Source organism: Microtus oregoni, unplaced genomic scaffold, assembly GCF_018167655.1.
Source record: "Microtus oregoni isolate MIOR12 unplaced genomic scaffold, Mior012 000028F_ref0000031, whole genome shotgun sequence".
NCBI lineage: Eukaryota > Metazoa > Chordata > Mammalia > Rodentia > Cricetidae > Microtus > Microtus oregoni.
Genome location: NW_024543087.1, coordinates 1,309,859 through 1,331,730, shown reverse-complemented (window position 1 = coordinate 1,331,730; position 21,872 = coordinate 1,309,859). Strand labels below are relative to the sequence as shown.

The 21,872-nt window shown below is 45.9% G+C and overlaps 2 protein-coding genes across 5 annotated transcripts in view; both read left to right on the top strand.

Annotated features, from left to right (window-relative positions):
- The window catches only part of Kif15 (kinesin family member 15), a 54,336-nt gene extending 38,162 nt beyond the window's left edge, over positions 1-16,174 (top strand). For 2 of the 3 annotated variants that reach the window (XM_041677150.1, XM_041677148.1), the window contains 11 exons: positions 577-681; positions 1,502-1,624; positions 2,348-2,494; positions 4,825-4,926; positions 5,250-5,414; positions 6,637-6,746; positions 10,422-10,497; positions 10,984-11,021; positions 14,952-15,117; positions 15,288-15,419; positions 15,660-16,174. In XM_041677150.1, coding sequence (XP_041533084.1) covers positions 577-681; positions 1,502-1,624; positions 2,348-2,494; positions 4,825-4,926; positions 5,250-5,414; positions 6,637-6,746; positions 10,422-10,497; positions 10,984-11,021; positions 14,952-15,117; positions 15,288-15,419; positions 15,660-15,722 — 1,227 coding nt within the window. In that variant the 3' untranslated portion in view covers positions 15,723-16,174. The remainder of the gene's footprint in view (positions 1-576; positions 682-1,501; positions 1,625-2,347; positions 2,495-4,824; positions 4,927-5,249; positions 5,415-6,636; positions 6,747-10,421; positions 10,498-10,983; positions 11,022-14,951; positions 15,118-15,287; positions 15,420-15,659) is intronic. The other variant, XM_041677149.1, reaches the window with a different exon arrangement.
- A 2,246-nt stretch (positions 16,175-18,420) lies between these two features.
- Tmem42 (transmembrane protein 42) lies at positions 18,421-21,540 on the top strand. Of its 2 annotated transcripts, none has more exons than XM_041676740.1 (3): positions 18,421-18,683; positions 19,355-19,501; positions 20,839-21,540. In XM_041676740.1, the coding sequence occupies exons 1-3, from the start codon at positions 18,492-18,494 to the stop codon at positions 20,947-20,949; spliced, it is 450 nt and encodes a 149-aa protein (XP_041532674.1). In that variant the 5' UTR covers positions 18,421-18,491; the 3' UTR covers positions 20,950-21,540. The 2 variants fall into 2 exon arrangements, with proteins under 2 accessions (XP_041532674.1, XP_041532673.1); XM_041676739.1 differs by lacking the exon at positions 20,839-21,540 and adding an exon at positions 20,080-20,652 and having other exon boundaries at positions 18,424-18,683.
- The last annotated feature ends 332 nt before the right edge of the window (positions 21,541-21,872 follow it).

Genomic DNA, 21,872 nt, shown 5'->3' with positions numbered 1-21,872 from the left:
GTAGTTAAGAGGCCAGCCTGAGCTACATAAAGATTTGGAAGCTAACCTGAGCTACATGGTGAAACCCTGCCTTAAAAAGAAATAAATAAAAATTTAAAAGAAAAAAAGGTTGTGGAAGGTAGAGTATTAATTATATAATATTTTGCTAAAGTAAATTGGCTTTCTTGCCATTAGGAAACAGAAATGGTTTGTGTGTTAGCTACTTTTCTTATTTATTTTTTTCTTTTTCTTTTTTTTTGGTTTTTCGAGACAGGGTTTCTCTGTAGCTTACTTTTCTTATTTATGTGACCAAACAATTCCCCAAAAAACTTTATAGTAGGAAAGATTTATACTTACTCATAGGAGCTCCTTGTAGCTGCTGATTGCATGGCACCTGATAGGGAGAACAGAGGCCGTGGGCAGGAATTAGGGCTGTAACCCTAGTACCCACTTCCTCCAGCTCAGCCTTACCTCTGTGAGCTCCCAGAACAGCGCCACCAGCTGGCAGTCAGGTGCTCAGACAAGACTGCAATAGTTCATCGTTTAAAATGATCTCCATGTCACTGGTTTTGAAGATAATGTTTTTGTCCTTCTCAGGAACTTGTCACTAATCTCATGAACCAAATCCAGGAGTTAAGAACATCAGTTGGTGAAAAATCAGAAACCATAGACACCCTGAGACAAGAACTGCAAGACATCAATGTAAGTTAAGTCACAGTCTGTGGTACAGTAAGCTCGATTGCAGAAGTGAACACCCAGAGGACTTGTGAGATTGCAGTGGACACACTTCGGGATAGCACATTTGTGTGCCGGGAACCACTGATTAGAAACAAACGGTATTGCCGGTAACAGTTAAGGCTAAGGTGGGGCTCCTTATTCGCCTCAAGAAAGGAAGTTACGTTTTAGTTAAATTTGCAGTGCTTGTCATATGGAACTATGTCCCTGATCTGAGACCCAATAATACCGTTTCCTGAAGTAGCTTCTCCCTTTGCTTGGCTCAGGGTGAAGGTTTTCATCTGCATCTGTTCTGCTCCAAAGGAACTTGCTTAGCTCCACATTTATCTTCACAAGCAGTCTCTGATGAGCTGGCAAAGCCGGCTGGTTTTCTTTAACACCTTTAGAACTGTCCTGTTTCTCCTTGCCATGTACACTAGTTCTTATTCAATTAACATGGTTTGTCTGGCTGGAAAGACGGCTTAGTGGTAAGAGCAACTGCTGCTCTTCCAGAAGATCTAGCCTGTCCTCCACATTGGGCATCTCACAACCTCCTGTCACTGCAGCCGCGTGGATTTGATACCCTCTGTGGGCACCTGCACATACCTGGCATGCAAGTGCACTTGCATACACACACATAAAAATAATGAAACCCAAAACAATAACAAAAACAGCCGCCAGGAGTTGTTGGCTTAGCTTGTTAGTCTGGTCCTCACCTCGGAACTAGGATCACTTCTCAGTTGCTGTGATGTATAGATGAGCAGACGTCCTGCTCAAAGCTCTTGTGCCCTGACTTTATTTTCTGCAGTGTAAGTACAATGTTGCTGTGGCTGAGAAAGAAGAGAGCAAAGAGTTGATCAGGAGACAGGAAGTGGATATTCTGGAACTAAAAGAAACTCTCAGGCTGAGAATCCTCTCAGAGGACATTGAGGTGGGTATTATTATCGTGGCACTTCCCTTTTTTCTTTTTCCATCCATTTACCTTCTAGAATATGAAGCCCAGAATCAGGCTAAGGATATGGCTCTGTGGATAAGGTGCTTGCGGCATAAGCATAAAGACCCATGTTTGGATCCTCAGCCAATGTAAAAACTGGGCTTAGCAGCTAAATTTGTAACCATAGAATATAGCGCTAGTGGGCAGAGTCAGACAGATCCAGGGTGCTTGCTGGCCAACCAGTCTAGCCAAGTGAGAGATCTTGTCACACACAAGATAAGGTGTAGAATAATAAAGGTGCCTGACATGACCTCTGACACCTGTACACGTCATATACACATTTACACACCCAAGTGCATGCATTGTGCAAATATACACATATAAGCCCATAAAACTCAATTAATGGGATATTAAGTAAGCTTTGCATCTTGAGAGTTCTCCATGAAAAGATCAACTCTAAATCTCTGAGTAGAAAGAGCCTACTACCTAGCCTTACACAGAAGCCTGAATCTGCTGAAATCACGCCTAGGCCTGTTCATTTATGTATCAACTGCCTGGGTTGTCCTGGAATAGTTTAGCCCATAAACTGGAGGGGGGCTGGATTTTAAAGATTTTTATATGCAACTTTTCAAACTTTAAAAAATTTATAAGAATGCAATGATTTATGAAACAAACACGATAGATATGAACTATTTCCTTTGGGACATTGTTTCCTAACAGAAGGACATGCTGTGTGAAGATCTGGCCCATGTCACTGAGCAGCTGAACACGCTCACAGAGGCCTCAAAAAAGCACTCTGGGCTCCTGCAGTCTGCCCAGGAAGAGCTGACCAAGAAGGAGGCGCTGATCCAGGAGCTTCAGCACAAGGTGAGGGGCACACTGAGACACCAGGGTGTCCTGACTGTCCTGCTGTGGCTGAGTTCTCTGTGCACAGAAAGTCGGCAAATGGGTTGATTAGACAGAGGCTGTCATTCCACCACGGACTTCCCTCCCTGCCCTGGGTCTTTGACACATGACAGCAATATCTGCGATAAGGTTGTGGTTATGAACAGTAAGATATTAAAACTTTAGCCTTCAAAGTAATGAATTGAACATACGTATAACACTTAAGAAACATCTGTTTTTGCTGTTGTTTGAGACTGGGTCTCACTGTTTATCCTAGGTTGGCTTTGAGCTCATCATTTTCTTGCCTCCACCTCTGTTGTGGGGAGCCACTTGTTGGTTCCCAGCTGCTCAGTCCCGAAATAATCACACAGAAACTGTATTAATTAAAACACTGCTTGACCCATTAGCTCTAGCTTTGGCTAACTCTTATATCTTAAATTTAACCCATTTCTTGTAATCTGTGTATTGCCACATGGCTGTGGCTTACCAGGTGAAGTGCAGGTGTCTGTGTCCAGTAGAAGCTGCATGGCTTCTCCTTGACTCCGCCTTCCTCCTCCTAGCATTCTCAGTCGTGCCCCCCCCCCCCCCGCCCCACAACTAAGTTCTGCCTTGCTATAGGTCCAAAGCAGTTTCTTTATTCATTAATGGTAATCACAGCATTCAGAGGGGAATCCCACATAATACCTCCCAGAGGGCTGAGAGTACAGGCACACGCTACTACACCCAGAATAAAATATCTTTTTTGCGTAATAAATAATTAGATATATTTGTGAGGTTCATATTAATAGGTTTTGCTGGACTTTGTTGAAACAGGCTTTCTTTGTAGCTCTGACTTGCCTGATATTCTATAATTCAGGCTGTCCTCAAACTCATGATAATCTTCCTAATCTCCACCCTCTGAATTCTGGGATTACAGGTGCCAGGCATCTCACTTGCCACACTGTGTTGCCTTGATATGTGTATGCATTATACTATGATTAAATCAGATAGGTTAATATATCCATTACCTTCATATGTGTATACATTATATTATGATTAAATAAGATTGGTTGGTATATCCATTACCTTCATATGTGTATGTATTATACTATGATTAAATCAGATTGGTTAATATATCCATTACCTTCATATGCGTATACATTATACTATGATTAAATCAGATTGGTTAGTATATCCATTACCTTCATATGCGTATACATTATATTATGATTAAATCAGATTGGTTAATATATCCATTACCTTCATATGCATATACATTATATTATGATTAAATCAGATTGGTTAGTATATCCATTACCTCACTTATTGTTTTGTTTGTGATACAGTTTTAAAACTACTTTTTCCTGTTTTGAACTATACGTTATGCATTATTTTTGCCTGTGCTCAAGATATATTAGGTCTCAAAAACTCTCCTGTCTGAACTTGATAGACTTTGATGGACACCTCCCATCCAGGGCTCTTTAACTACCCAATCTCTCATAACTACTATTCCTCTCAACTCTTCTGAGTGACGCTGTTGTGGGTTCCACATAGAAGCTAGTTTATTGTGTTTCTGCCCTGGCTTCTGACAGTTTTGTGGTATCTTCTAGGTTCATGCATTTTATTGCGGATGACAGAGTTTGCCTTGTCCTACAGGCTGGCTAGTGCTCTTTTGTATCTAGGTACTCCTTGTTTTCTTTCCATCTGCCCGTGGATAATCAGATTTACTGTGTGCTTTGGCTGTTGTGAACAAGGGTGTGGTTAACACAGGGATGCAGCCGTCTCCTCAAGTATCATAAACTGGGGAGGATGGTTCAGTAGATAGAGCAGTTACCAGGCAAACATACGTCCTGCAGTGTAGATGTGCAAAACTCACAATAGCTAGGTAGACGTGGTGGCCCACTGATGATCTAGTGTGCAGGGAGCAGAGCCAGGGAGTCCCCTGAGCACACTGACTAGCGGTTGGGCCTCCACAGGTCACAACCATGCTTCTGCATGTGATCCCACACATATGTAAGCACACACATACACCATGTCATTTCCTGCAAATAAAGACCCAGAACTGAGATTGCTGACCACGTGGGAGTTCTAGTTTGTTTTAGGGGTGACCTTCCCCCTTTCCCATGGGTTTGTACTAATTGGCATACCAATAGCAATACAGACTGTCTCCAGGTCCTCAACTAGTACAGCTCTCACCTTGACAGGGACAGGACACTGACTGTGATGTGCTTTTCTCTGGTGGTTGGCACTGGGGAAACTTGTCTTTTCTAATTGGACTGTGTGTCCTGAATTATTTTCTAAACTGTAACCTGTTATCTGTTCAATTTGCCCAGTTAAACCAAGAGAAAGAGGAAGTAGAGCAGAAGAAGAATGAATATAACTTCAAAATGAGACAGCTGGGGCATGTGATGGATTTTGCTACCGAGTATCCACAGGTACTTTTCCAAAAAAGTGCATTTCAGAATAATCAGTTTTTCAAATGAGAAAAATGTGTAAATCGTTATTCCTTATAATTTTTGAGAAAAAAAAATCTCTTCATTAACACCCCGTCTGCTTTCTACCTGGTAAATTCTTTTGTTTTGCTTGGATGGGAATTAAAATAATAAGCTAAGTGGCCTTTCTCAGCGTGCCCTGTGTTCTAGGGGCGAGGCATACGCATGAAAACACGCATGTTATCCGTGCTGTGTGTGGACTGCAACCGAACTCTTCATGGTATTGTGTAAGCGAGCATTTGGATGCAGTATGATTTTCGTTTCAGAGTCCCAAAACACCACCTCCTCTTCAGCCTCATTTGGCAAAACTCTTGGAAACACAAGAACAAGAGATAGAAGATGGACGGGCCTCTCAGAATTTTTTGCAGCACCTTGTTACGAAACTAAATGAAGAAAGAGAAGTCAGAAACGCTGAAATCCTCAGGATGAAGGTGCATGGCGTTTCCTTCTGCAGCTTCCTTCCAGCTGCTGCTGTTCCACGTTCAGAGTCTTCCTCCCACTCTTGACCCCTGGTCATCTACTTTGTTGTCCTGGGAAGCTGCCTCTTTCTTTTTCTTCCTTTTTAAAACTGTTCAGTACAGGGGGCTGGAGAGACGGCTCAGTGGTTAAGAGCATTGCCTGCTCTTCCAAAGGTCCTGAGTTCAATTCCCAGCAACCACATGGTGGCTCACAACCATCTGTAAAGAGGTCTGGCGCCCTCTTCTGGCCTTCAGGCATACACACAGACAGAATATTGTATACATAATAAATAAATATTTAAAAAAAAAAAGAAAAGAAAAAAAAAACTGTTCAGTACATACTCACTAAGTCTGTAAGCTCCCTCTCCCTGCCATGTGGGGTTTTTAGTATCATAGTCTCTACCAACCAAAGTTACGAGCAGTGAATAAGAGGCCTGATTCCTTGAACTTCACCTCAGTGCTGTCCAACTTCTGAATCTTTGCCAAATTAATAGCATATTACCTCAGCTCAGATTTAAATGTGGCATGCATGTCTTAGGTGCATGTGCTCATGGAGGCCAGCAGTCAACATCACATGGGTTTCTCTATCACTTTTCACCTTAGTTTTTGAGGCAAGGTCTCAGAGCAGGCACTATATTGACTGCACCATCTTCCCAGCCCCTCGGTGTAGTTTCCTTTTCTCTCCTCTCTTAGACTTTTTAAGACACTGAACATGTTCATGAGTCACAGTTCTAAGTCTCCAAGAACCCATCACCAACTGTTTAATCCAATAACACTCAGTGCTGTACTTTAAGAATAATATCGCCAGGCAGTGGTGGCGCATGCCTTTAATCCCAGCACTTGGGAAGCAGAGGCAGGATCTCTGTGAGTTCAAGGCCAGCCTGGTCTACAGAATGAGTTCCAGAGTAGCCAGGGCTGCACAGTTAAACACTGTCTCGAAAAACAAAAAAAAGAAAGGAGTTCCTGTCTCAGTCCCAACCTTTACTTTGGGGACGTGGAGGGTGACACACAGTGTCACCTCACAGACCTTGCTGTCCTTATGTCTAGCAAACTCAGAGTGTTGCCCACCTCTGCCTCTCAAGTTTTGGAATTAAAGGTGTGTGCCACCACACCCAGCTTCAGTCACAACCTTGGGAAGAAAATAGCACCCAGTCTGATATTTCTTCTGAAAAGAAGCTATTTGGTGTGTTCTCAGGATCAGCTGTGTGAAATGGAGAATCTGCGCCTGGAGTCTCAGCAATTAAGAGAGAAAAACTGGCTCCTGCAAAGTCAGCTGGATGATGTTAAAAGGCAGAAGGACAGTGGGTGAGTAAGAGCAGAAGTCCTCTCTCTGGATTTGGTCTGCCTGTTCGTCCTTATGTAGATGAGGTCAGTGCACGCTTCCCCTGACCCGGGCAGTGCTTGTTTGGCTTGAGTTCTGTGGAGGGTGTGGCTCTTTCTAGCATCTGCCTACCAGCTCTGTGGACTAAACATTTGGAATATATTCAGAAGATGTGGAATATTTGAACCAAATCAGAAGCGTTATATCAATAAAAACCTAGAGTCAGAGATTGAGTAAAACCTGAAGGATCAGAGAAGCAGTGGACAGCGGAGTGGCCACTAGTGACTTCTTGCTTCCCCGGTTCCTCCAACCAAATGAGCTTAGATCCTCTCTCGCCCTACCTTAGCACTTCCTGTCCCCTCTCTGTACAGACCTCCAGACCTCTATGGTTGACTAGTGGCTGGCTTCACCCTCTGACTCCAAGCAAGCTTTATTTGTCAGAACACAAACAGAATGTCACACAGCACAAACTGCTTCCGTTTAAAAGGGTTTTTGTTTTTGATTTTTGGGGTTTTTTTGGGGGGGGGTTGTTTTTGTTTTTATTAGGGTGGGGGTTTTTGAGACTATGTCTCACTATTGCTCTGGCTGTCCCAGAATTCACTAGACCAGGCTGGCCATGAATGAATTCACAGAAATCCTCCTGCCTTTGCCTCCTGAGTGCTTGCATTAAAGGTGTGCACCACTAGACCTTGCTTTTTGGTTTTTGTTTTGATTTTCCGAGACAGGGTTTCTCTGGGTAGCCTTGGCTTTGTAGACCAGGCTGGCCTGGAACTCACAGAGCCACCTGCCTCTGCTAGGCACTTACATACTAGCCATGTGCTCCACCGCTGAGCCACAGTCTGAAACCTAGCATCTGTATTTGTTAAGTAGCTGTCGTAGGGTTTCTATTGCTGGGAAGAGACAGCATGGCGACTCTTACTAGGGAAGATATTTAGTTGGGTGGCTACGTTTTCAGAGATTTGGTCTGTTACTATCATGATGGGACACGGAGGCATGCAGGCAGACAGGTGCTGGGGAAGGGTCGGAGAGTTCTAGCTACAGTTTGCAGGCAACAGGAAGTGAACTGAGATGTGGCTTGAGCATTCATGAGTCCTCAAAGTCTGCCTCTATGGTGACACACTTCCTCCAACAAGATCACACCCACTCAGCAAAGCCACACCTCCTGATAGTATCATTCCCTCTGGGGGGTCATTTTCTTTTAAACACCACATTCTACTCCCTGGATCCCAAAGTCTTATCACCATATAATAAATGCAATCAATCCAACTTCAAAATCCTCACAACCTATCACAGTCTATGCAGTGGTTAAAAGTCTAAAGTTCAAAGTCTCTTCTGAGATTCAAGCAGTCTCTTAATTGTAATATCCTATAAAACCAAACTTAAAAAAAAAATCACATACTCCCATCATATAATGGCTCAGGATATACATTGTCATTCCCAAGCATAGGCAAGGGATCATAGCAAGGAAATACTGGACCAAAGCCAGACCAAAGACATCTGGTCATCTCCAGACTCTGCATTTCCGTGCAATAGTTTGACCTGCATTCAGATCTCCAGCTTCTATCAGCTCCGTTGACTGCAGCACACTTCTTTCTCTTGGGCTGGTTCCGCTCCCTGTCAGCAGCTCTTCTTGGCTGTTGTCACACAACTCTGGCCTCCCTGTCAGCAGCTCTTCTTGGCAGGTATCCCACAACTCTGGCATCTCCGACATCTTGGAGTCTCCAAGACAATCCAGGCTTCAGCTTCAACAGCTTCACATAATGTCCTCTCTAGACCCTCAACAGGGACACCCCTGCCATATGCCAGGCCTCAACTGGCTTTCCTTAGTCACAGAGGGAGATTCCATAACCCATTTCTTCTAGTCTAACTCTAAACTCAACCATGTGGCCGAAGCTGCCAAGTTGTGCTGCTTGCTGGGGCTGGAACACGGGCCCCTCATTCAATTACATCTTCACCAGCTTTCTGTTTTCAATTGTTTCCTTGCTCTGTAGACCAGACTGGCCTCAAACTCAGATCCGTCAGCTTCTGCCTTCCGAGTGCTGGGATTAAAGGTGTGTGCCACTACATCTAGCTCTAAGCTTTTTTTAAATTTCTTTTCACAAGATGGAAATTTAGCTGGGTAGAATCTTACCCTGAGGTCACCACTCCCTTTATCCCATTTTAAAAATGTATCTATCTCCTTGAACACAGGATTTTGCTCCATTCTACTTCCTAGTGCCCCCTTTCTCCTCAAGTTTTACGTTTTGTAATTTATCCTGCTCAGCTTGCTCCTTTTCATTATAAATCTTCACTAGAGTTACCACTAATAACTAAACAGCAGAATCTATACTAGGCTGTTTTGAGATTTCTTCTGCTGGCAAAATTAATCCAAAACTCTTCCCTTTAGCCTTAGACACCCCTTTTGGACAAGGGCAAAAGGCTAATCTACAGTTCCAGCCTGTCTCCACTCTGGGTCTGCACTTGCCTGTGAACCACATTCTTCACCAAAATATTTCAAGAATGGTCTCGAGGCTATATATTAATATTCTTCTCCTATTTTGAATCCTCTTGAGCCCGGGTTCACAGCACCACTGTCTTCCATGTTCCAACTGGTACGGCACATTAAGCAATGCTTAAAGCATTCCACTGCTTTCCTACCCCAAAGTAACACAGTCCAAATCTCTCCTAACAAAAACATCATCAGGCTGTCACAGCAATACCTCACTCCTCGCACTAAGTTTTGTCTTAATTAGGGTTTCTGTTGTTTTGAAGAGACACTATGACCATGGTAATATTTAATTGGGTGGCTTACATTTTCAGAGGTTCAGTCCATTATCATCATGGTGGACATGACAGCATGCAGGCGGACGTGGTGCTGGAGGAGCTGAGAGTCTACCTCTTGCAGGAAACAGGAAGTGAACTGAAACACTGAGTGTGCCCAAAGCCCACCCCCACAATGACACACCTCCTCCAACAAGACCATGCCCACTCTAACAAGACCATGTCTAATAGTGCCCACTCCCTTTGGGAGCCATTTTCTTTACCACCACACTTTCTAGGTAAATAAGGGACAAGATGCAGAAAAGGGGAGCGTTTCCCACCAATCAACTCTGCTTTTCAATATGGTTCAGGCAGACAAAGGCATCTTCAGCATCCTGCTAAGCATGCCCAAGGTCCTAGGTTTGATATCCAATACCACAAACAAAACCAAACTAGATGTCAAGTGTATGGGGCAGAATTGTTGCCTATTAACTTTCTACAAGAGGACTAGCAATAGGAGGGCTACTTATAAACCTGGTGTCGTCATCCATGCCTGCCTGTAGCCCTACTCAAAATGTGCAGGCAAGGGGAGAAGTTCACGGTCATCTTCAGCTACACATCAAACTCATGCCCGCTTTAATTCAGAGTTGATCTTCATGTTGCTACTTTTAGCAAAATTTCTGCACTAACTTTTCCTTTAAGCCTTGGTTCAATTTCTGCACTCTGATGGTCTTGCTTTTATAGTGATAAAGTTCATTCCTGAATTCTGGGGCCCTCTTTATCCCATCTGTGATCACACTGGTTAACTGTACTAACTTAATCAGCACAGGTAGCTTTACTATAGTTAGATATAATAAACGGTAAATTAATCCTTGAATGTACCTGACAGTGTTTCCCTGTCCGTTCCCTCATCTGTGCAGCAGTCAGAGTCACCCAGACGGTCAACCGCTGAAGAAGGAACATGAAGAGGAGATTGTCAAAGAAAGACTTGCTAAAGTATGGCTTTGTTTACACAGTTTCTTCTGTGAGAACTGCTTTTATACATAACATTCACAGTTATTTATTTTAGAAACCATTTTGCTTTTGAAATTATTGCCTTTGCTGTGTTCCCACTGATGATCGGGATATTTACCATAAGTATTAATATGTAACCGAGAAGTAAAGGTGTCTGTCAGCCAGGCACGATGCTGCACAGCCGGTGCAGTTCCAGTACTTGGGAGACTGGAAGACGGTGTCTGCCCTTGTGTTTCTACACAAGCACTACATTTCCCACGCACGGTTATCTGCGTAGAACCGAGTGTGACGTCTTTAGTGCACAGTGCAGGAATGCTGGGAACCAGTGTCCTTTGCATAGCCATATGGGATTGTGGGAGTGGACATTGGCTTGATTTTATTAGCACAAAGGAAAACGGACTTGTTCCTCTAAATCTTTTTAGTAAAGGTATTAAAGAACCTAACCATCTTTACTTTTTTTAATTATAGAATAAACTTATTGAAGAAATGCTGAAGATGAGAACAGAGTAAGTGTGCTCTTTTGTAATTCAAATCTTTCTTATGGGGGAGTGCATACACGCTGTGCCATGTGTGTGGAGGTTTGAGGACAAATGTTGGTTCTTTTCTTCCACATAGGTCATCAGGCCTGTACACAAAGTGTTCTACCTGCTGAGCCGTCCTGCCAGGCCTAGTTCTTTGTTGTTGTTTTTAATTTCGTATGTATGGATTTTTTTTGCTGTTGTAATAGGCGGCGGGCTGTGTCCCGCCACCCGGCTAGCTTTACACCCGAAATAATTACACGGAAACTGTATTCTTTTAAACACTGCCTGGCCCATTAGTTCCAGTTTCTTATTGGCTAGCTCTTACATATCCATCTAACCCATTTCTAATAATCTGTGTAGCTCCACTAGCTGGCTTACCAGGAAAGATCTTAACCTGCATCTGTCTGGAGTGGGAGAATCATGGTGACTCCTTGAGTCAGCTTCTTTCTCCCAGCATTCTGTTCTGTTTGCTCCGCCTACCTAATTTTATGTCCTATTAAAGGGCCAAGGCAGTCTCTTTATTTAACCAATGAAATTAACACAATTTCATCTCCCCCATCATTTTGCTTTGCCTTGTGTATGATGTGTGTGTGTGTGTGCGTGTGTGCCTGGTACCTGCAGAGGCCAGAAGGGGGCAGCAGATCCCTTAGAACTGGGATTACAGGGTTGTAAACTGTCCTGTGGGTGAAATTCTTCTCTAAAGGGAAAGATACATACATAAGATAACTTATTCCCTTCTGTGGTATATGTGAATATAATTGGTGTTTATCAGTCTTTTTTTTTCCCCCTGAGACAGGGTTTCTCTGTGTAGCTATGGAGCTTGTCCTAGAACTTGCTCTGTAGACCAGGCTGGTCCTGAACTCACAGAGATCCTCCTGCCTCTGCCTCCCAAGTGCTGGGATTAAAGGCATGCACCACCACTGCCCTGCTCAAAGTCTTTTTTTTAATAAGATTTTATTTTACATGCATGTGTTTGTGTATGTGTATGCACACATGCATGCAGACGCCTGCAGAGACCAGAAGAGAATATCGGATTCCCTACAGCTAGTTAGAGGCAGATGTGACCTGCCCTTTATGGTGTTTGGAGCTGAACTGCAGGTCTCTTCCAGAATGAGTGCTCTTAACTGCTAGCTGTGTCTCTAACCTCAGTATTTGCTCAATAGGCTTTTCATGTAAAGCCACTTTTAACAGCAACAGTCTTTAGTTTTCTTGAGTTTTTCATGGACAGTTAAGAGCAGTTTAACAGGTTTCCAGCTAGTAGTGGTTAACCTGGCATACAGGATAGTGAATATTCTAGGTAAGTTTATGAGGGAAGAGAACACTGGCCCATCCGTTTCCCAGCAGAGGACGATGCTGACCTAAGCTGAACATAGTGAACTCTGTCTTCTTGTTGGACACTGGTTTGTTTTCAAACCCCTGAGGATGTCTGGCCTACAAAATGAATTCCAGGACAGCAAGGGCTAAAAGATGAGACCTCGCTAAAAAAGAAAAAAAAGAAGCAGCAGCCGCCAAGTAAGAACTACAGCCAATTTAAATATATCCTTTGGGACCTTGTCACTGTGTGGCATGTATTTCTTGCGGTGACAGCAGTCCTCAGGGATATGGCCTTTGAAGCACACAGAGCACACACTGTAGTGTGGGCATCCACACAACACATTCTCTTAAGATCTCAAACTGTGGTGGCATGAGCAGGAAATATGTGATTTCATGTGGTTGGGACTTGGTGATACCATCAGGAACTGAGACTTGGTACTACTGGCTACAATATACCCTACTGCAGTTCCAACATCCTGTCTTCATAGGGTGGTGGCGGCTGCTGCTTCTTTTTTTTTTTTCTTTTTAGCGAGGTCTCATCTTTTAGCCCTTGCTGTCCTGGAATTGATTTTGTAGGCCAGGCATCCTCAGGGGTTTGAAAACAAACCAGTGTCCAACAAGAAGACAGAGTTCACTATGCTCAGCTTAGGCCAGCATCGTCCTCTGCTGGGAAACGGATGGGCCAGTGTTCTCTTCCCTCATAAACAAGCCAGATGTCTCCATGTATTTCGATACATTACTGACAAAGGGAAGAAACAAGGCTTTATTTTGATTTATGGTTCCAGAGGGATCCAGACCATCTTGGTGGGGAATGGCATGGAGGCAAGGGTAGGAAGCCAGTGTCACACCGCGTAGTCAGGAGTCGGGAAAAACGGGAAAGAGTAGGAAGCCAACGTCATACCACATCGGTAGTCAGGAGTCGGGGGAAAACAGGAAAGAGTAGGAAGCCAGCGTCATACCGCATTGGTAGTCAGGAATCAGGGGGAAAACAGGAAGTATGGCTGGGCGGTAAAACCTGATGGTGCACACCTTTAATCCTGGCACTCAAGGCAGAGGCAGGTAGGTCTCAAGTTCAAGACATCATAAGTTCCATGACAACCAGGGCTACATAGAGAGGCCCTGTCTCAAACAAAACAAAAACCCTCAAGACATGGGCCTTAGAGGGATGTACTTCCTCCAGAAAGTCTCCACTGCCTTCCAAAATAGCGCCAATCCGCTAGGAACCCGGTATTAAAATAGCGCCAGTCCGCCAGGAACCCGGTATTAAAATAGCGCCAGTCCGCCAGGAACCCGGTATTAAAATAGCGCCAGTCCGCCAGGAACCCGGTATTAAAATAGCGCCAGTCCGCTAGGAACCCGGTATTAAAATAGCGCCAGTCCGCCAGGAACCCGGTATTAAAATAGCGCCAGTCCGCTAGGAACCCGGTATTAAAATAGCGCCAGTCCGCCAGGAACCCGGTATTAAAATAGCGCCAGTCCGCCAGGAACCCGGTATTAAAATAGCGCCAGTCCGCTATTAAAAATGCATGGGCCCTAGGGAACTTTTCGCATTCAAGCCACAAAACCTGACTGACAGAAAGGTGGGCGGGAGCAGCATCTGAGCTTTTCATTCAACCAGAGCAGAGGCGGAGCTCTTCCTGCATGGTCTCTGAGGGTACGGCTGAACATGCTCTGCAAACACATTGCCTAGATTGAGCCGGCCTATGGAGAGGTTTGGATCCTGTGTATCACCTCATCCATCAGTCCGTATTACATTCCACATGCATTGTAGCAAACAGTGTTTCCAACAGAAAGTTTACAAGACTGAAATGCTCTTATAAAGTGGGTGAAATCCTATCCTTTTTCACTGAAATGGGTAAGGTACACACCCCTGATGCCAGAACTAATGTTCCATTGTCTGGGGCTTGGTTTTTAAATCAGAGATCATTATTCTGAGATTGGAGACACTTAAAGCCTACGGACAGTAATGATACCTCATTTCCATCTCCATGTGGTCAAGCAAAGTTTCACACTAAATTTTTATGATTAAAAATGTGAAGCCTGTCATTGTGGAATATGCCTATAATCCCAGCACTTGGCTAAGGGAAGTAGGTCATCCTCAGCTACATAGTGACTTTGAGGACAACCTGGGCTACACAACAGTGTGACTCCAAATAATAAATAACATGGTTTGAAGAGTTTTTCTCAGGATTAAAACATTGACCTAACAAAGCAATCACATCTCCCTACTGTGTTGAGGAAGGTGGAGCCTTGGGCCTGAGCCGTTGTCAGCAAAGCCTTCACCACCTAAGTCCACCCCAGTTCTAGCCTTTTTGTTTGTTTGTTTGTTTCAAGAGAGGGTTTTCTCTGTGTAATCTTGGCTGTCCTGGAACTTGCTCTGTAGACCAGGCTGGCCTTGTATTCAGGGGTCTACTTTCTGCCTCTGGAGTGCTCGGATTTAAAGATGTGCACCACCATCCAGCAAGCCTGTCTTCTTTTGCCAGCTCTACAGGAGTCCTGAAGAAATCAAATTCTGAACTTAGAAGGAAAAACCTAGTTTGAGTCCTGTTTTATAACTATATTTTCTTGCAGTACTGTTAGTAATGCTATTTATTCTTTCAGGCTAGAAGAAGTCCAAAGTGCTCTTCAGAGTAAGGAAAAGGTCTGCCACAGAATGGGTGAGGAGATTGAGCGAACCAGAATTTTGGAGTCCAGAGCATTTCAGGAGAAGGAGCAGCTGCGGTCAAAACTGGAAGAAATGTATGAAGAAAGAGAGAGAACTTTCCAGGTGTGTCGGGTTGTCTACGCTACGTAGAATACTTGAGTAAATAGAATTAACAAAACACATCCGTGATTCAGTTTCTGTGGTGTGCAGAAGGCCCACAGAAGCTTGGCCAGCGCTCCGTTGGTGCTGGTGAGGGTGTGCATAGAGTGATCTTCCCGTCCTTGGGTTGACAGGAAATGGAGATGCTGAGAAAGCAGCTCGAGTACCTTGCTGAGGAAAACGGAAAATTGATAGGTCATCGAAACCTCCATCAGAAGATCCAGTACGTAGTGCGTCTCAAGAAGGAAAACGTCAGGCTTGCTGAGGTAAGCTGGAAACTGCTCTAAGTAAATTTATGGTGGTTTAAAAGTGATTATTTTAGTAAAATAAATTGGTCATTGCTATTTTACTTTTTTGTGTTTTGAGACAGGGTCACACTCTAATCTCACAGGTGCCAGATTTTTACTTAATATTCACAAACTAAATATTGTAGCTTTAATTTGAATATATAGAAAATAGCTTCTATAACAATTAGAAACTTAATTTTTCTTTTTTTTTAATTACAGGAGACAGAAAAGTTGCGTGCTGAAAATGTGTTTTTGAAAGAAAAGAAAAAGAATGAGTTCTAAAGCTCCTAGCCAGCTCCCTAAACATCACGTTGTTTACATTGGTTCTTTAAAAGTGAGATTGCCCAAGCCCAATTAATAGAGCCAAACTAAAAGACCTTAATCATTAACCATGGTGTGCAGTGACCCTCAGTATTCTGATGGAATTCTGCATGCAAACAGCAGACTGTCAAGTGGGTAACAATGCACTTCCAGGTTTCCAGTCACTTGTAAGTTCTGGAAGACCCTTTAAAATAACCTACAGCTGAGGCCTCTGGTGAATGTTGACCAAGCCCTTTTCTCCTTAGATTCACCATTGATAAACTTGGTGTGAATTTGATGGCTGGCTGATTTTGTAGCAAACTTGTTCCTATACGTTTGTTTCTTTCTTTCTTTGTTTGTTTGTTTTTTATAACTATTGTCATGAGCATTTTATACATGTCTAATTTTTTCTACAGTCAAATAAATTTTTTCAAAAACAAGTTTTAAAAAATTGTGTATAAATATTTTGCCTACGTGTATGTACCTGTACCACATGTGTGGTATCCTTGGAGGTCAGAAGAAGGTACTGTTATTCCCCAGAAGGCCCCTGAGAGTAGCTCGCCTGGGGAACTACATTTCCTAGGAGCCCCTAGCGGGCCACGCAAAGGCTGCGCAGGCGCAGAACGTGGCGTTTGACGCACGTGTGTGGGGAACCCTTTAAAAGGCTGGAAAGCCGTCTGTTCTCTCTCTTTCCCCCTTGATAACTGTGAGCCACCTGTGGGTGCTGGGAACTAAACCCAGGCTCTCTGCAAGAGCAAGTGCTCTTAACCTCTGGGCTAACTCTCAAGCCCTAGTTGTGAGTCTTTTGACCAGGATCATAGGGTCTCGTGTAATCCAGGTTTACCTTGATCTCACTCTGTAGGCAAAGATGCCCGTGAATTCCTGATCCTCCTGCTTCTACTCCAAAGTTTGAGGATTTTAGGTGTGCACCATCACACCCAGATTGTTAGTTAGGTTTTGACACTGGATACACAAATAATAACCAAGTCACCCCACTAGCTTTACCTGGGCTTAGTTTGCTCTGAAATCACTGATTCTGTTGGCCACACGGCTAGACAACACACTGCTTCCCACTATATCTCTACACCTCGTACATCAGATGCCAACAGCTGTCTGCATTACTCTGCTAAAACAGGAAGACCATTTCTGCTAAAAGCACAGTGTTACTTTACTAATCTTGGGATGAAAACCATGACAGAAGCAGCTTAGATCGGTTTTAGCTTCGCTTGCCCGTTGCCACAGCGTTAAGATCTCTCCACTGTCAAGAGAAGCAGTACGACGAGGCCTCTGCGTGTCAACTTCCTTCACTGCACATGAAATCATTTATACCACATACAACTACCTGGGATAATCGGTGCTTTTTATTTAAGATTTGTTTTTATATGTGTATCTGTGTTCAGGTATGTGCACACGAGTTCAGGTATGTGCCCGTGGAGGCCAGGAAGAGGTACTGGATCTCCTGGAGCTCTGACGTTGTGGGGAGCTGTGAGGTCGTGAGCTGCCTAGACTGGTGGCTGGGATCCGAACTGCTAAGCCATTTCTCCAGCCCCCAAAACTCCATCCCCTTATTTCCGCACAAAACTACCTGCATGTGGAACAATGGGACATGTTAAGAATGTCCACGGAAATAGTGTGCTGAACAAGAAATGAAATGTGTAGCCCAGGCTGCTCTCTCTCACAGAGATCCATTCGCCCCTGCCCCTAGCCTGGCCGCACCACTTTATACCCTTCTAAAGCACTTTGGGGTTTTGTTTGTTTTAATTTTTTTTAAGGAAATGTACTCACAATATACACTGTCATGGATTGAACTCAGGATTATCCATGTGTTCGGGAAACACTAACTTAGGTCTCCAACCTCCCCCCCCCCCTTTAAAAAAAAACAAACCTCTTTTTGAGATAGTCTCAAAAAGTCTTTGGCTAGCCTAGTACTTGCTATGTTGTCCAGGCTGGCCTCAAGCTCACGATAATCCTGCCTCGGCCTCTGTAGTGTTGGATTTCAGGCCTGTGCCACCAACCATGCCAGGCTGCCCCATCCCTCTTATGTGAGATGTGTTGTCCAGGATTGCCATTAACTTGTAATATTGCTGACAGTAGGTGATGCGTTTTAGTTTTTTGGATAACTTTACATGAATTTTGAAGTGATTGTGGTTCTGGTGGTTAACAAACCAATGCGATTAACAAACGACACTTTTCTTGGCACTTGCCCCAAACTCTTGTCCCAAGCTGCGCGCCTCCAGATCTGTCCCCTGCATCCACGAGGGGGCAAGAGCTGGAAACATTTTGTTTGGTTTGGTTTTGGTTTTGCTCTGTGTATCCTGTCCTGGAACTCATTCTGTAGACCAGGCTGGCCTCGAACTCACAGAGATCCGCCTGCCTCTGCCTCCCGAGTTCTGGGATTAAATAAAGGCGTGCACCACCAAACATCTTTAGGGTGCACATTGACTTCAGGACCTGCGGAGCCCCGAATCAGCATTTTGAGGTGCTCATCCATGCCAAGAAGAAGGTATGGAACTGCAAATCACCCCGTCCTTCCCCTGGGCTGCAGGGTTTTTTCAGGATCTAGGTCACTTCAGCACTGTGACAGATTCGCCTCCACAGCAGATTCGTCTCACAGCAGCAGGTTCCCCTTTGTGGCGCACGGTGCTCACTGGCAGATTCGCCTCGCTCCGCCTCCTCCATGCTCGGCCTTGGCTCCGCCCTCGCCGGGCTCACGGAGGCTCGGCTGTGGCTGTGGCGGCTACTGCGGGCCTCATGGCGGCCGGGCCGGCGACCTCAGGTTTCGCCGTGTCGGCAGCCGCCTACCCCGACAACCCCGTGGAGTTCCCCGCTCGCCTTCGGGCCGGCGCCATGCGGAGCCGCTTCTGGGGCGTGCTCAACTGTCTGTGCGCCGGCGCGTTCGGGGCCCTGGCGGCCGCTGCCGCCAAGCTGGCCTTCGGCGGGCAGGTGTGGGCCGGGGCTCGGACGGCGGTCGGGGCCGGGGAGGAGGGCGAGGAGGGGATGGGCGGGGGAGGACGTCCGCACCACCTCTCCCTGCAAGCCCCGTGCACCCCTGTGCCCAGCCCGACCCGGCACGGGACTCCTAGGGTGAGGTAGCCGGTTGCCCACCTCGTCCAGCCTCTGGCCGGAGCCCTGACGGGGCCCCTAGCGGGGTGGGCGTCTCCTCTGTCCCGACCTCAATAGGGGACCGCTTGTTTTAAGATTCCTGGCGATTTAAAACCAACCGAGTTGCAGTTGCCAGGCTTGAAACGCACCTCCCTTTGGGTGTGCAGATGTGCCCAAGTGGTCCAGAGTGCAGTGAAGGGCTCTAGACTGTGGAAGTTCTTCTTACTCTTTTCCAGTAGCGATCAGACTTTGGTTACCCACTGTGCAAGCAGGTTGCCCTTGGCTCTGACGATGATGCACTTTTGTAAGTCATCTCTTTCCAAGAGACTACTAGGCTGCCAGAAATTTGAGGTCCACAGGAAAGAAAACGATGCCCCTTTCCTAGAGACAGGTACCTCTCACTCTCTGTCCACAAGGTCTACATATCCTTTGCAGGAGACATCTAAAGATCCCCCGGGCCTTTAAGATTCTGCCCTTGGTGGTTGTAGCTGCAGTGACCCTCTCTCCTGCAGGTGAATATTGGCTTGTGTGTCTTAGGCATTATTGCCATGGCAAGCACCAATTCTCTGATGTGGACCTTCTTCAGCCGGGGCCTCAGTTTCTCTATGTCTTCAGCCATTGCATCTGTCACAGTGACGTGTTCAAACATACTCAGCTCGGTGAGTAGCCTGCTGACCTTGTTCTCACTCATATTCTGGCTGAGTTGTCCTTGGGGAAACCCCCTGCTTGCTCGGGCTCAAGAAAGGACAGGAAGTCAAGCAGAGGTTGGGCTCGCCAGTCGAGGAACAGCTAAACCTGGAGAGCTTAGGTAGGGATGAAATCTGAGTGTCATTCTGGGATCGCACCCGGCATGTGAAGTCCCTTGGCGTGTCTCTCGTAAGTATGGAATGAAAACATTAGCTGTGGGCATAGAGGAGACTGGTCAAGGTTCCCTGTAGAAGCCCAAGGCAAACAAGGTAGAGCAGACACGTTAGTCCTGAAGTGGAAGGAACGTGGCCTAGCTGGCTTTTATGATTATTGGCCCCACCTGCTGGCCTGTTGGGCCCCGTTGCTCAGTTGGGGTAGCCCCTGCCTTCCACAGAGGAGACAGAAGAACATGGATTGATGTGGTGAAGGTGGTAGTTGGATGTGAAGCAGCAGACTTTGGTGTCTGGCCTCCTCAGGAAGAAGTCAGCCGCTGAGGAATGGTAGAGCCCACCGGAGGAGGCCAGGTCCCTTACACCTGTCTCTCCCACAGGCCATCTTAGGCTACGTGCTGTACGGAGAGTGCCAGGAGGTCTTGTGGTGGGGAGGGGTGTTCCTCATCCTCTGTGGGCTCACCCTGATCCACAGGACACTCCCACCCACCTGGGAGGCAAGCAAGCAGCAGTGATAGACCCACTGTAAAGGTGACCGTGATGCCCAGCCATGGGTTGGCAAATAGGACTGCTTCCAGGGTGGCCTGGGAGTGCAGCCTTTGGCTATCGGCCGCAAGGAGATGCCCGACCAACCTCAGGTCTCTGGCCAGCTCACAGCCTGGAGTGTTGAAGCATTAGCTCCTGTCAGATGACGATAACCACCACAGCATGAGGCCCAAGCCCTTCAGTGTTGGTACAGGGCTTGCCCTGATGCGCCCTGGAAGAGTCTGTTGGTTATGATCCTCCTACCTGACCATGACCCTTCATAGACCCCCGGAGTCGGCAGCTGGCGGGACGTCCTGATGGGAAAAAAGCAAACAAACTTACAATGTGTCAGGTAGTCTGTCAACGCCTGTGAATCCACAGCAAAGAAAGGAAACTTTCTGCTAATAAATCCTACTTTGTACGATAAAGGTCCTGGGTGTGGAATCTTAATTCTTTCCAATTGTAGCCAGGTAGCGGAGTTCTCAGAATTGGAGTCGTGGAGTAGTACTCATGGAGATTGTGTGCCCCTGCCTCCATGTCCAGCTCCACCCTTGTGGTTCCTCCCTAAGCCAGGACCCAGCAAATGAGGTTCTCTCCCCTGCTTGTGTGCGCAGGTGACAAAAACTTGGTCTGCCAGCGGGGACCCGGCCTCAGCGCTCACACAACGGTTTCTCTCAGCTTCTGTTCTGTCCTTCACACTGGACTCCCCAGTGGCTGGACTCTAATATAGAAAGGTTTGCAAGTCCACGACGTCCAGTTTCGGTTTGTGCTTCTGTGTCTGCTCACTTGCCGCACTCCTGGCAACAACCTCTGCCAAACCCAGTTCCAGACTCCTTTAAACCCTCCCGGGAGCCAAGGCAAAGCTGTTGGTTACTTAGCTCACTTTGACATAGTAAAACCACCTGACCACTCCATGAGGAACACAGGAGCCCGTGGAGAGACTCGTCCAACATCACACAGCTAATGAGGACTAGAAAGACTGTCAGCCCCGTCTTTCTCTAAGTCTAAGGAGGCTTAATCCTCAGCACAATCTTGTCTCCTCAGTAAATCAAGAGCAGAGAGACCGGTGGCAAACTGTACCGAGTCTCAGAACCTTGTCACTAACCACTTCCTTGTTTATGAGGGTTTCATGACGGTCATTCTACCAGTGAGAAAGCCATTCAAGGTCCCCTTAGGTGTGTTCCTGTTGGGGGGCCGTGGACCCCCAGACCCTGAATTTCTTGTAAACAACTTGTTTTCCTGTGTTTGCAGCTGCTCTGAGCACGAGGCCCTCAGGAGTTCCTGATGGCAGGGGAGTGGTTTCTGATGGGTTTGGCTGGGGCTTGGCTCTCAGTTAAGGATCCCTATATAAGCTGCCCCTGAACACAATAAAGGGGGCATTCTTGGCATTCTCGTATCTCCGTGTCTCTGTGTGTGTTTTTAAATCTCCAGCCTAGTTCCCAGCTTGCATACCGTCCTGTAGTGCAGGCACCAATCAAGAGCAAGCATGAGGGCTGGAGAAATTGCTGTTTTTGCAGAGGTCCTGGATTTCTGTCCCCCACGTGATGGCTTACATAGTTCTTGCACATTTGCCCTCTTCTGACCTCTGCTGGCAACAGGCACACATATGTCATGCAAGCATGTGCAGACCAAACAGTTACACACATAA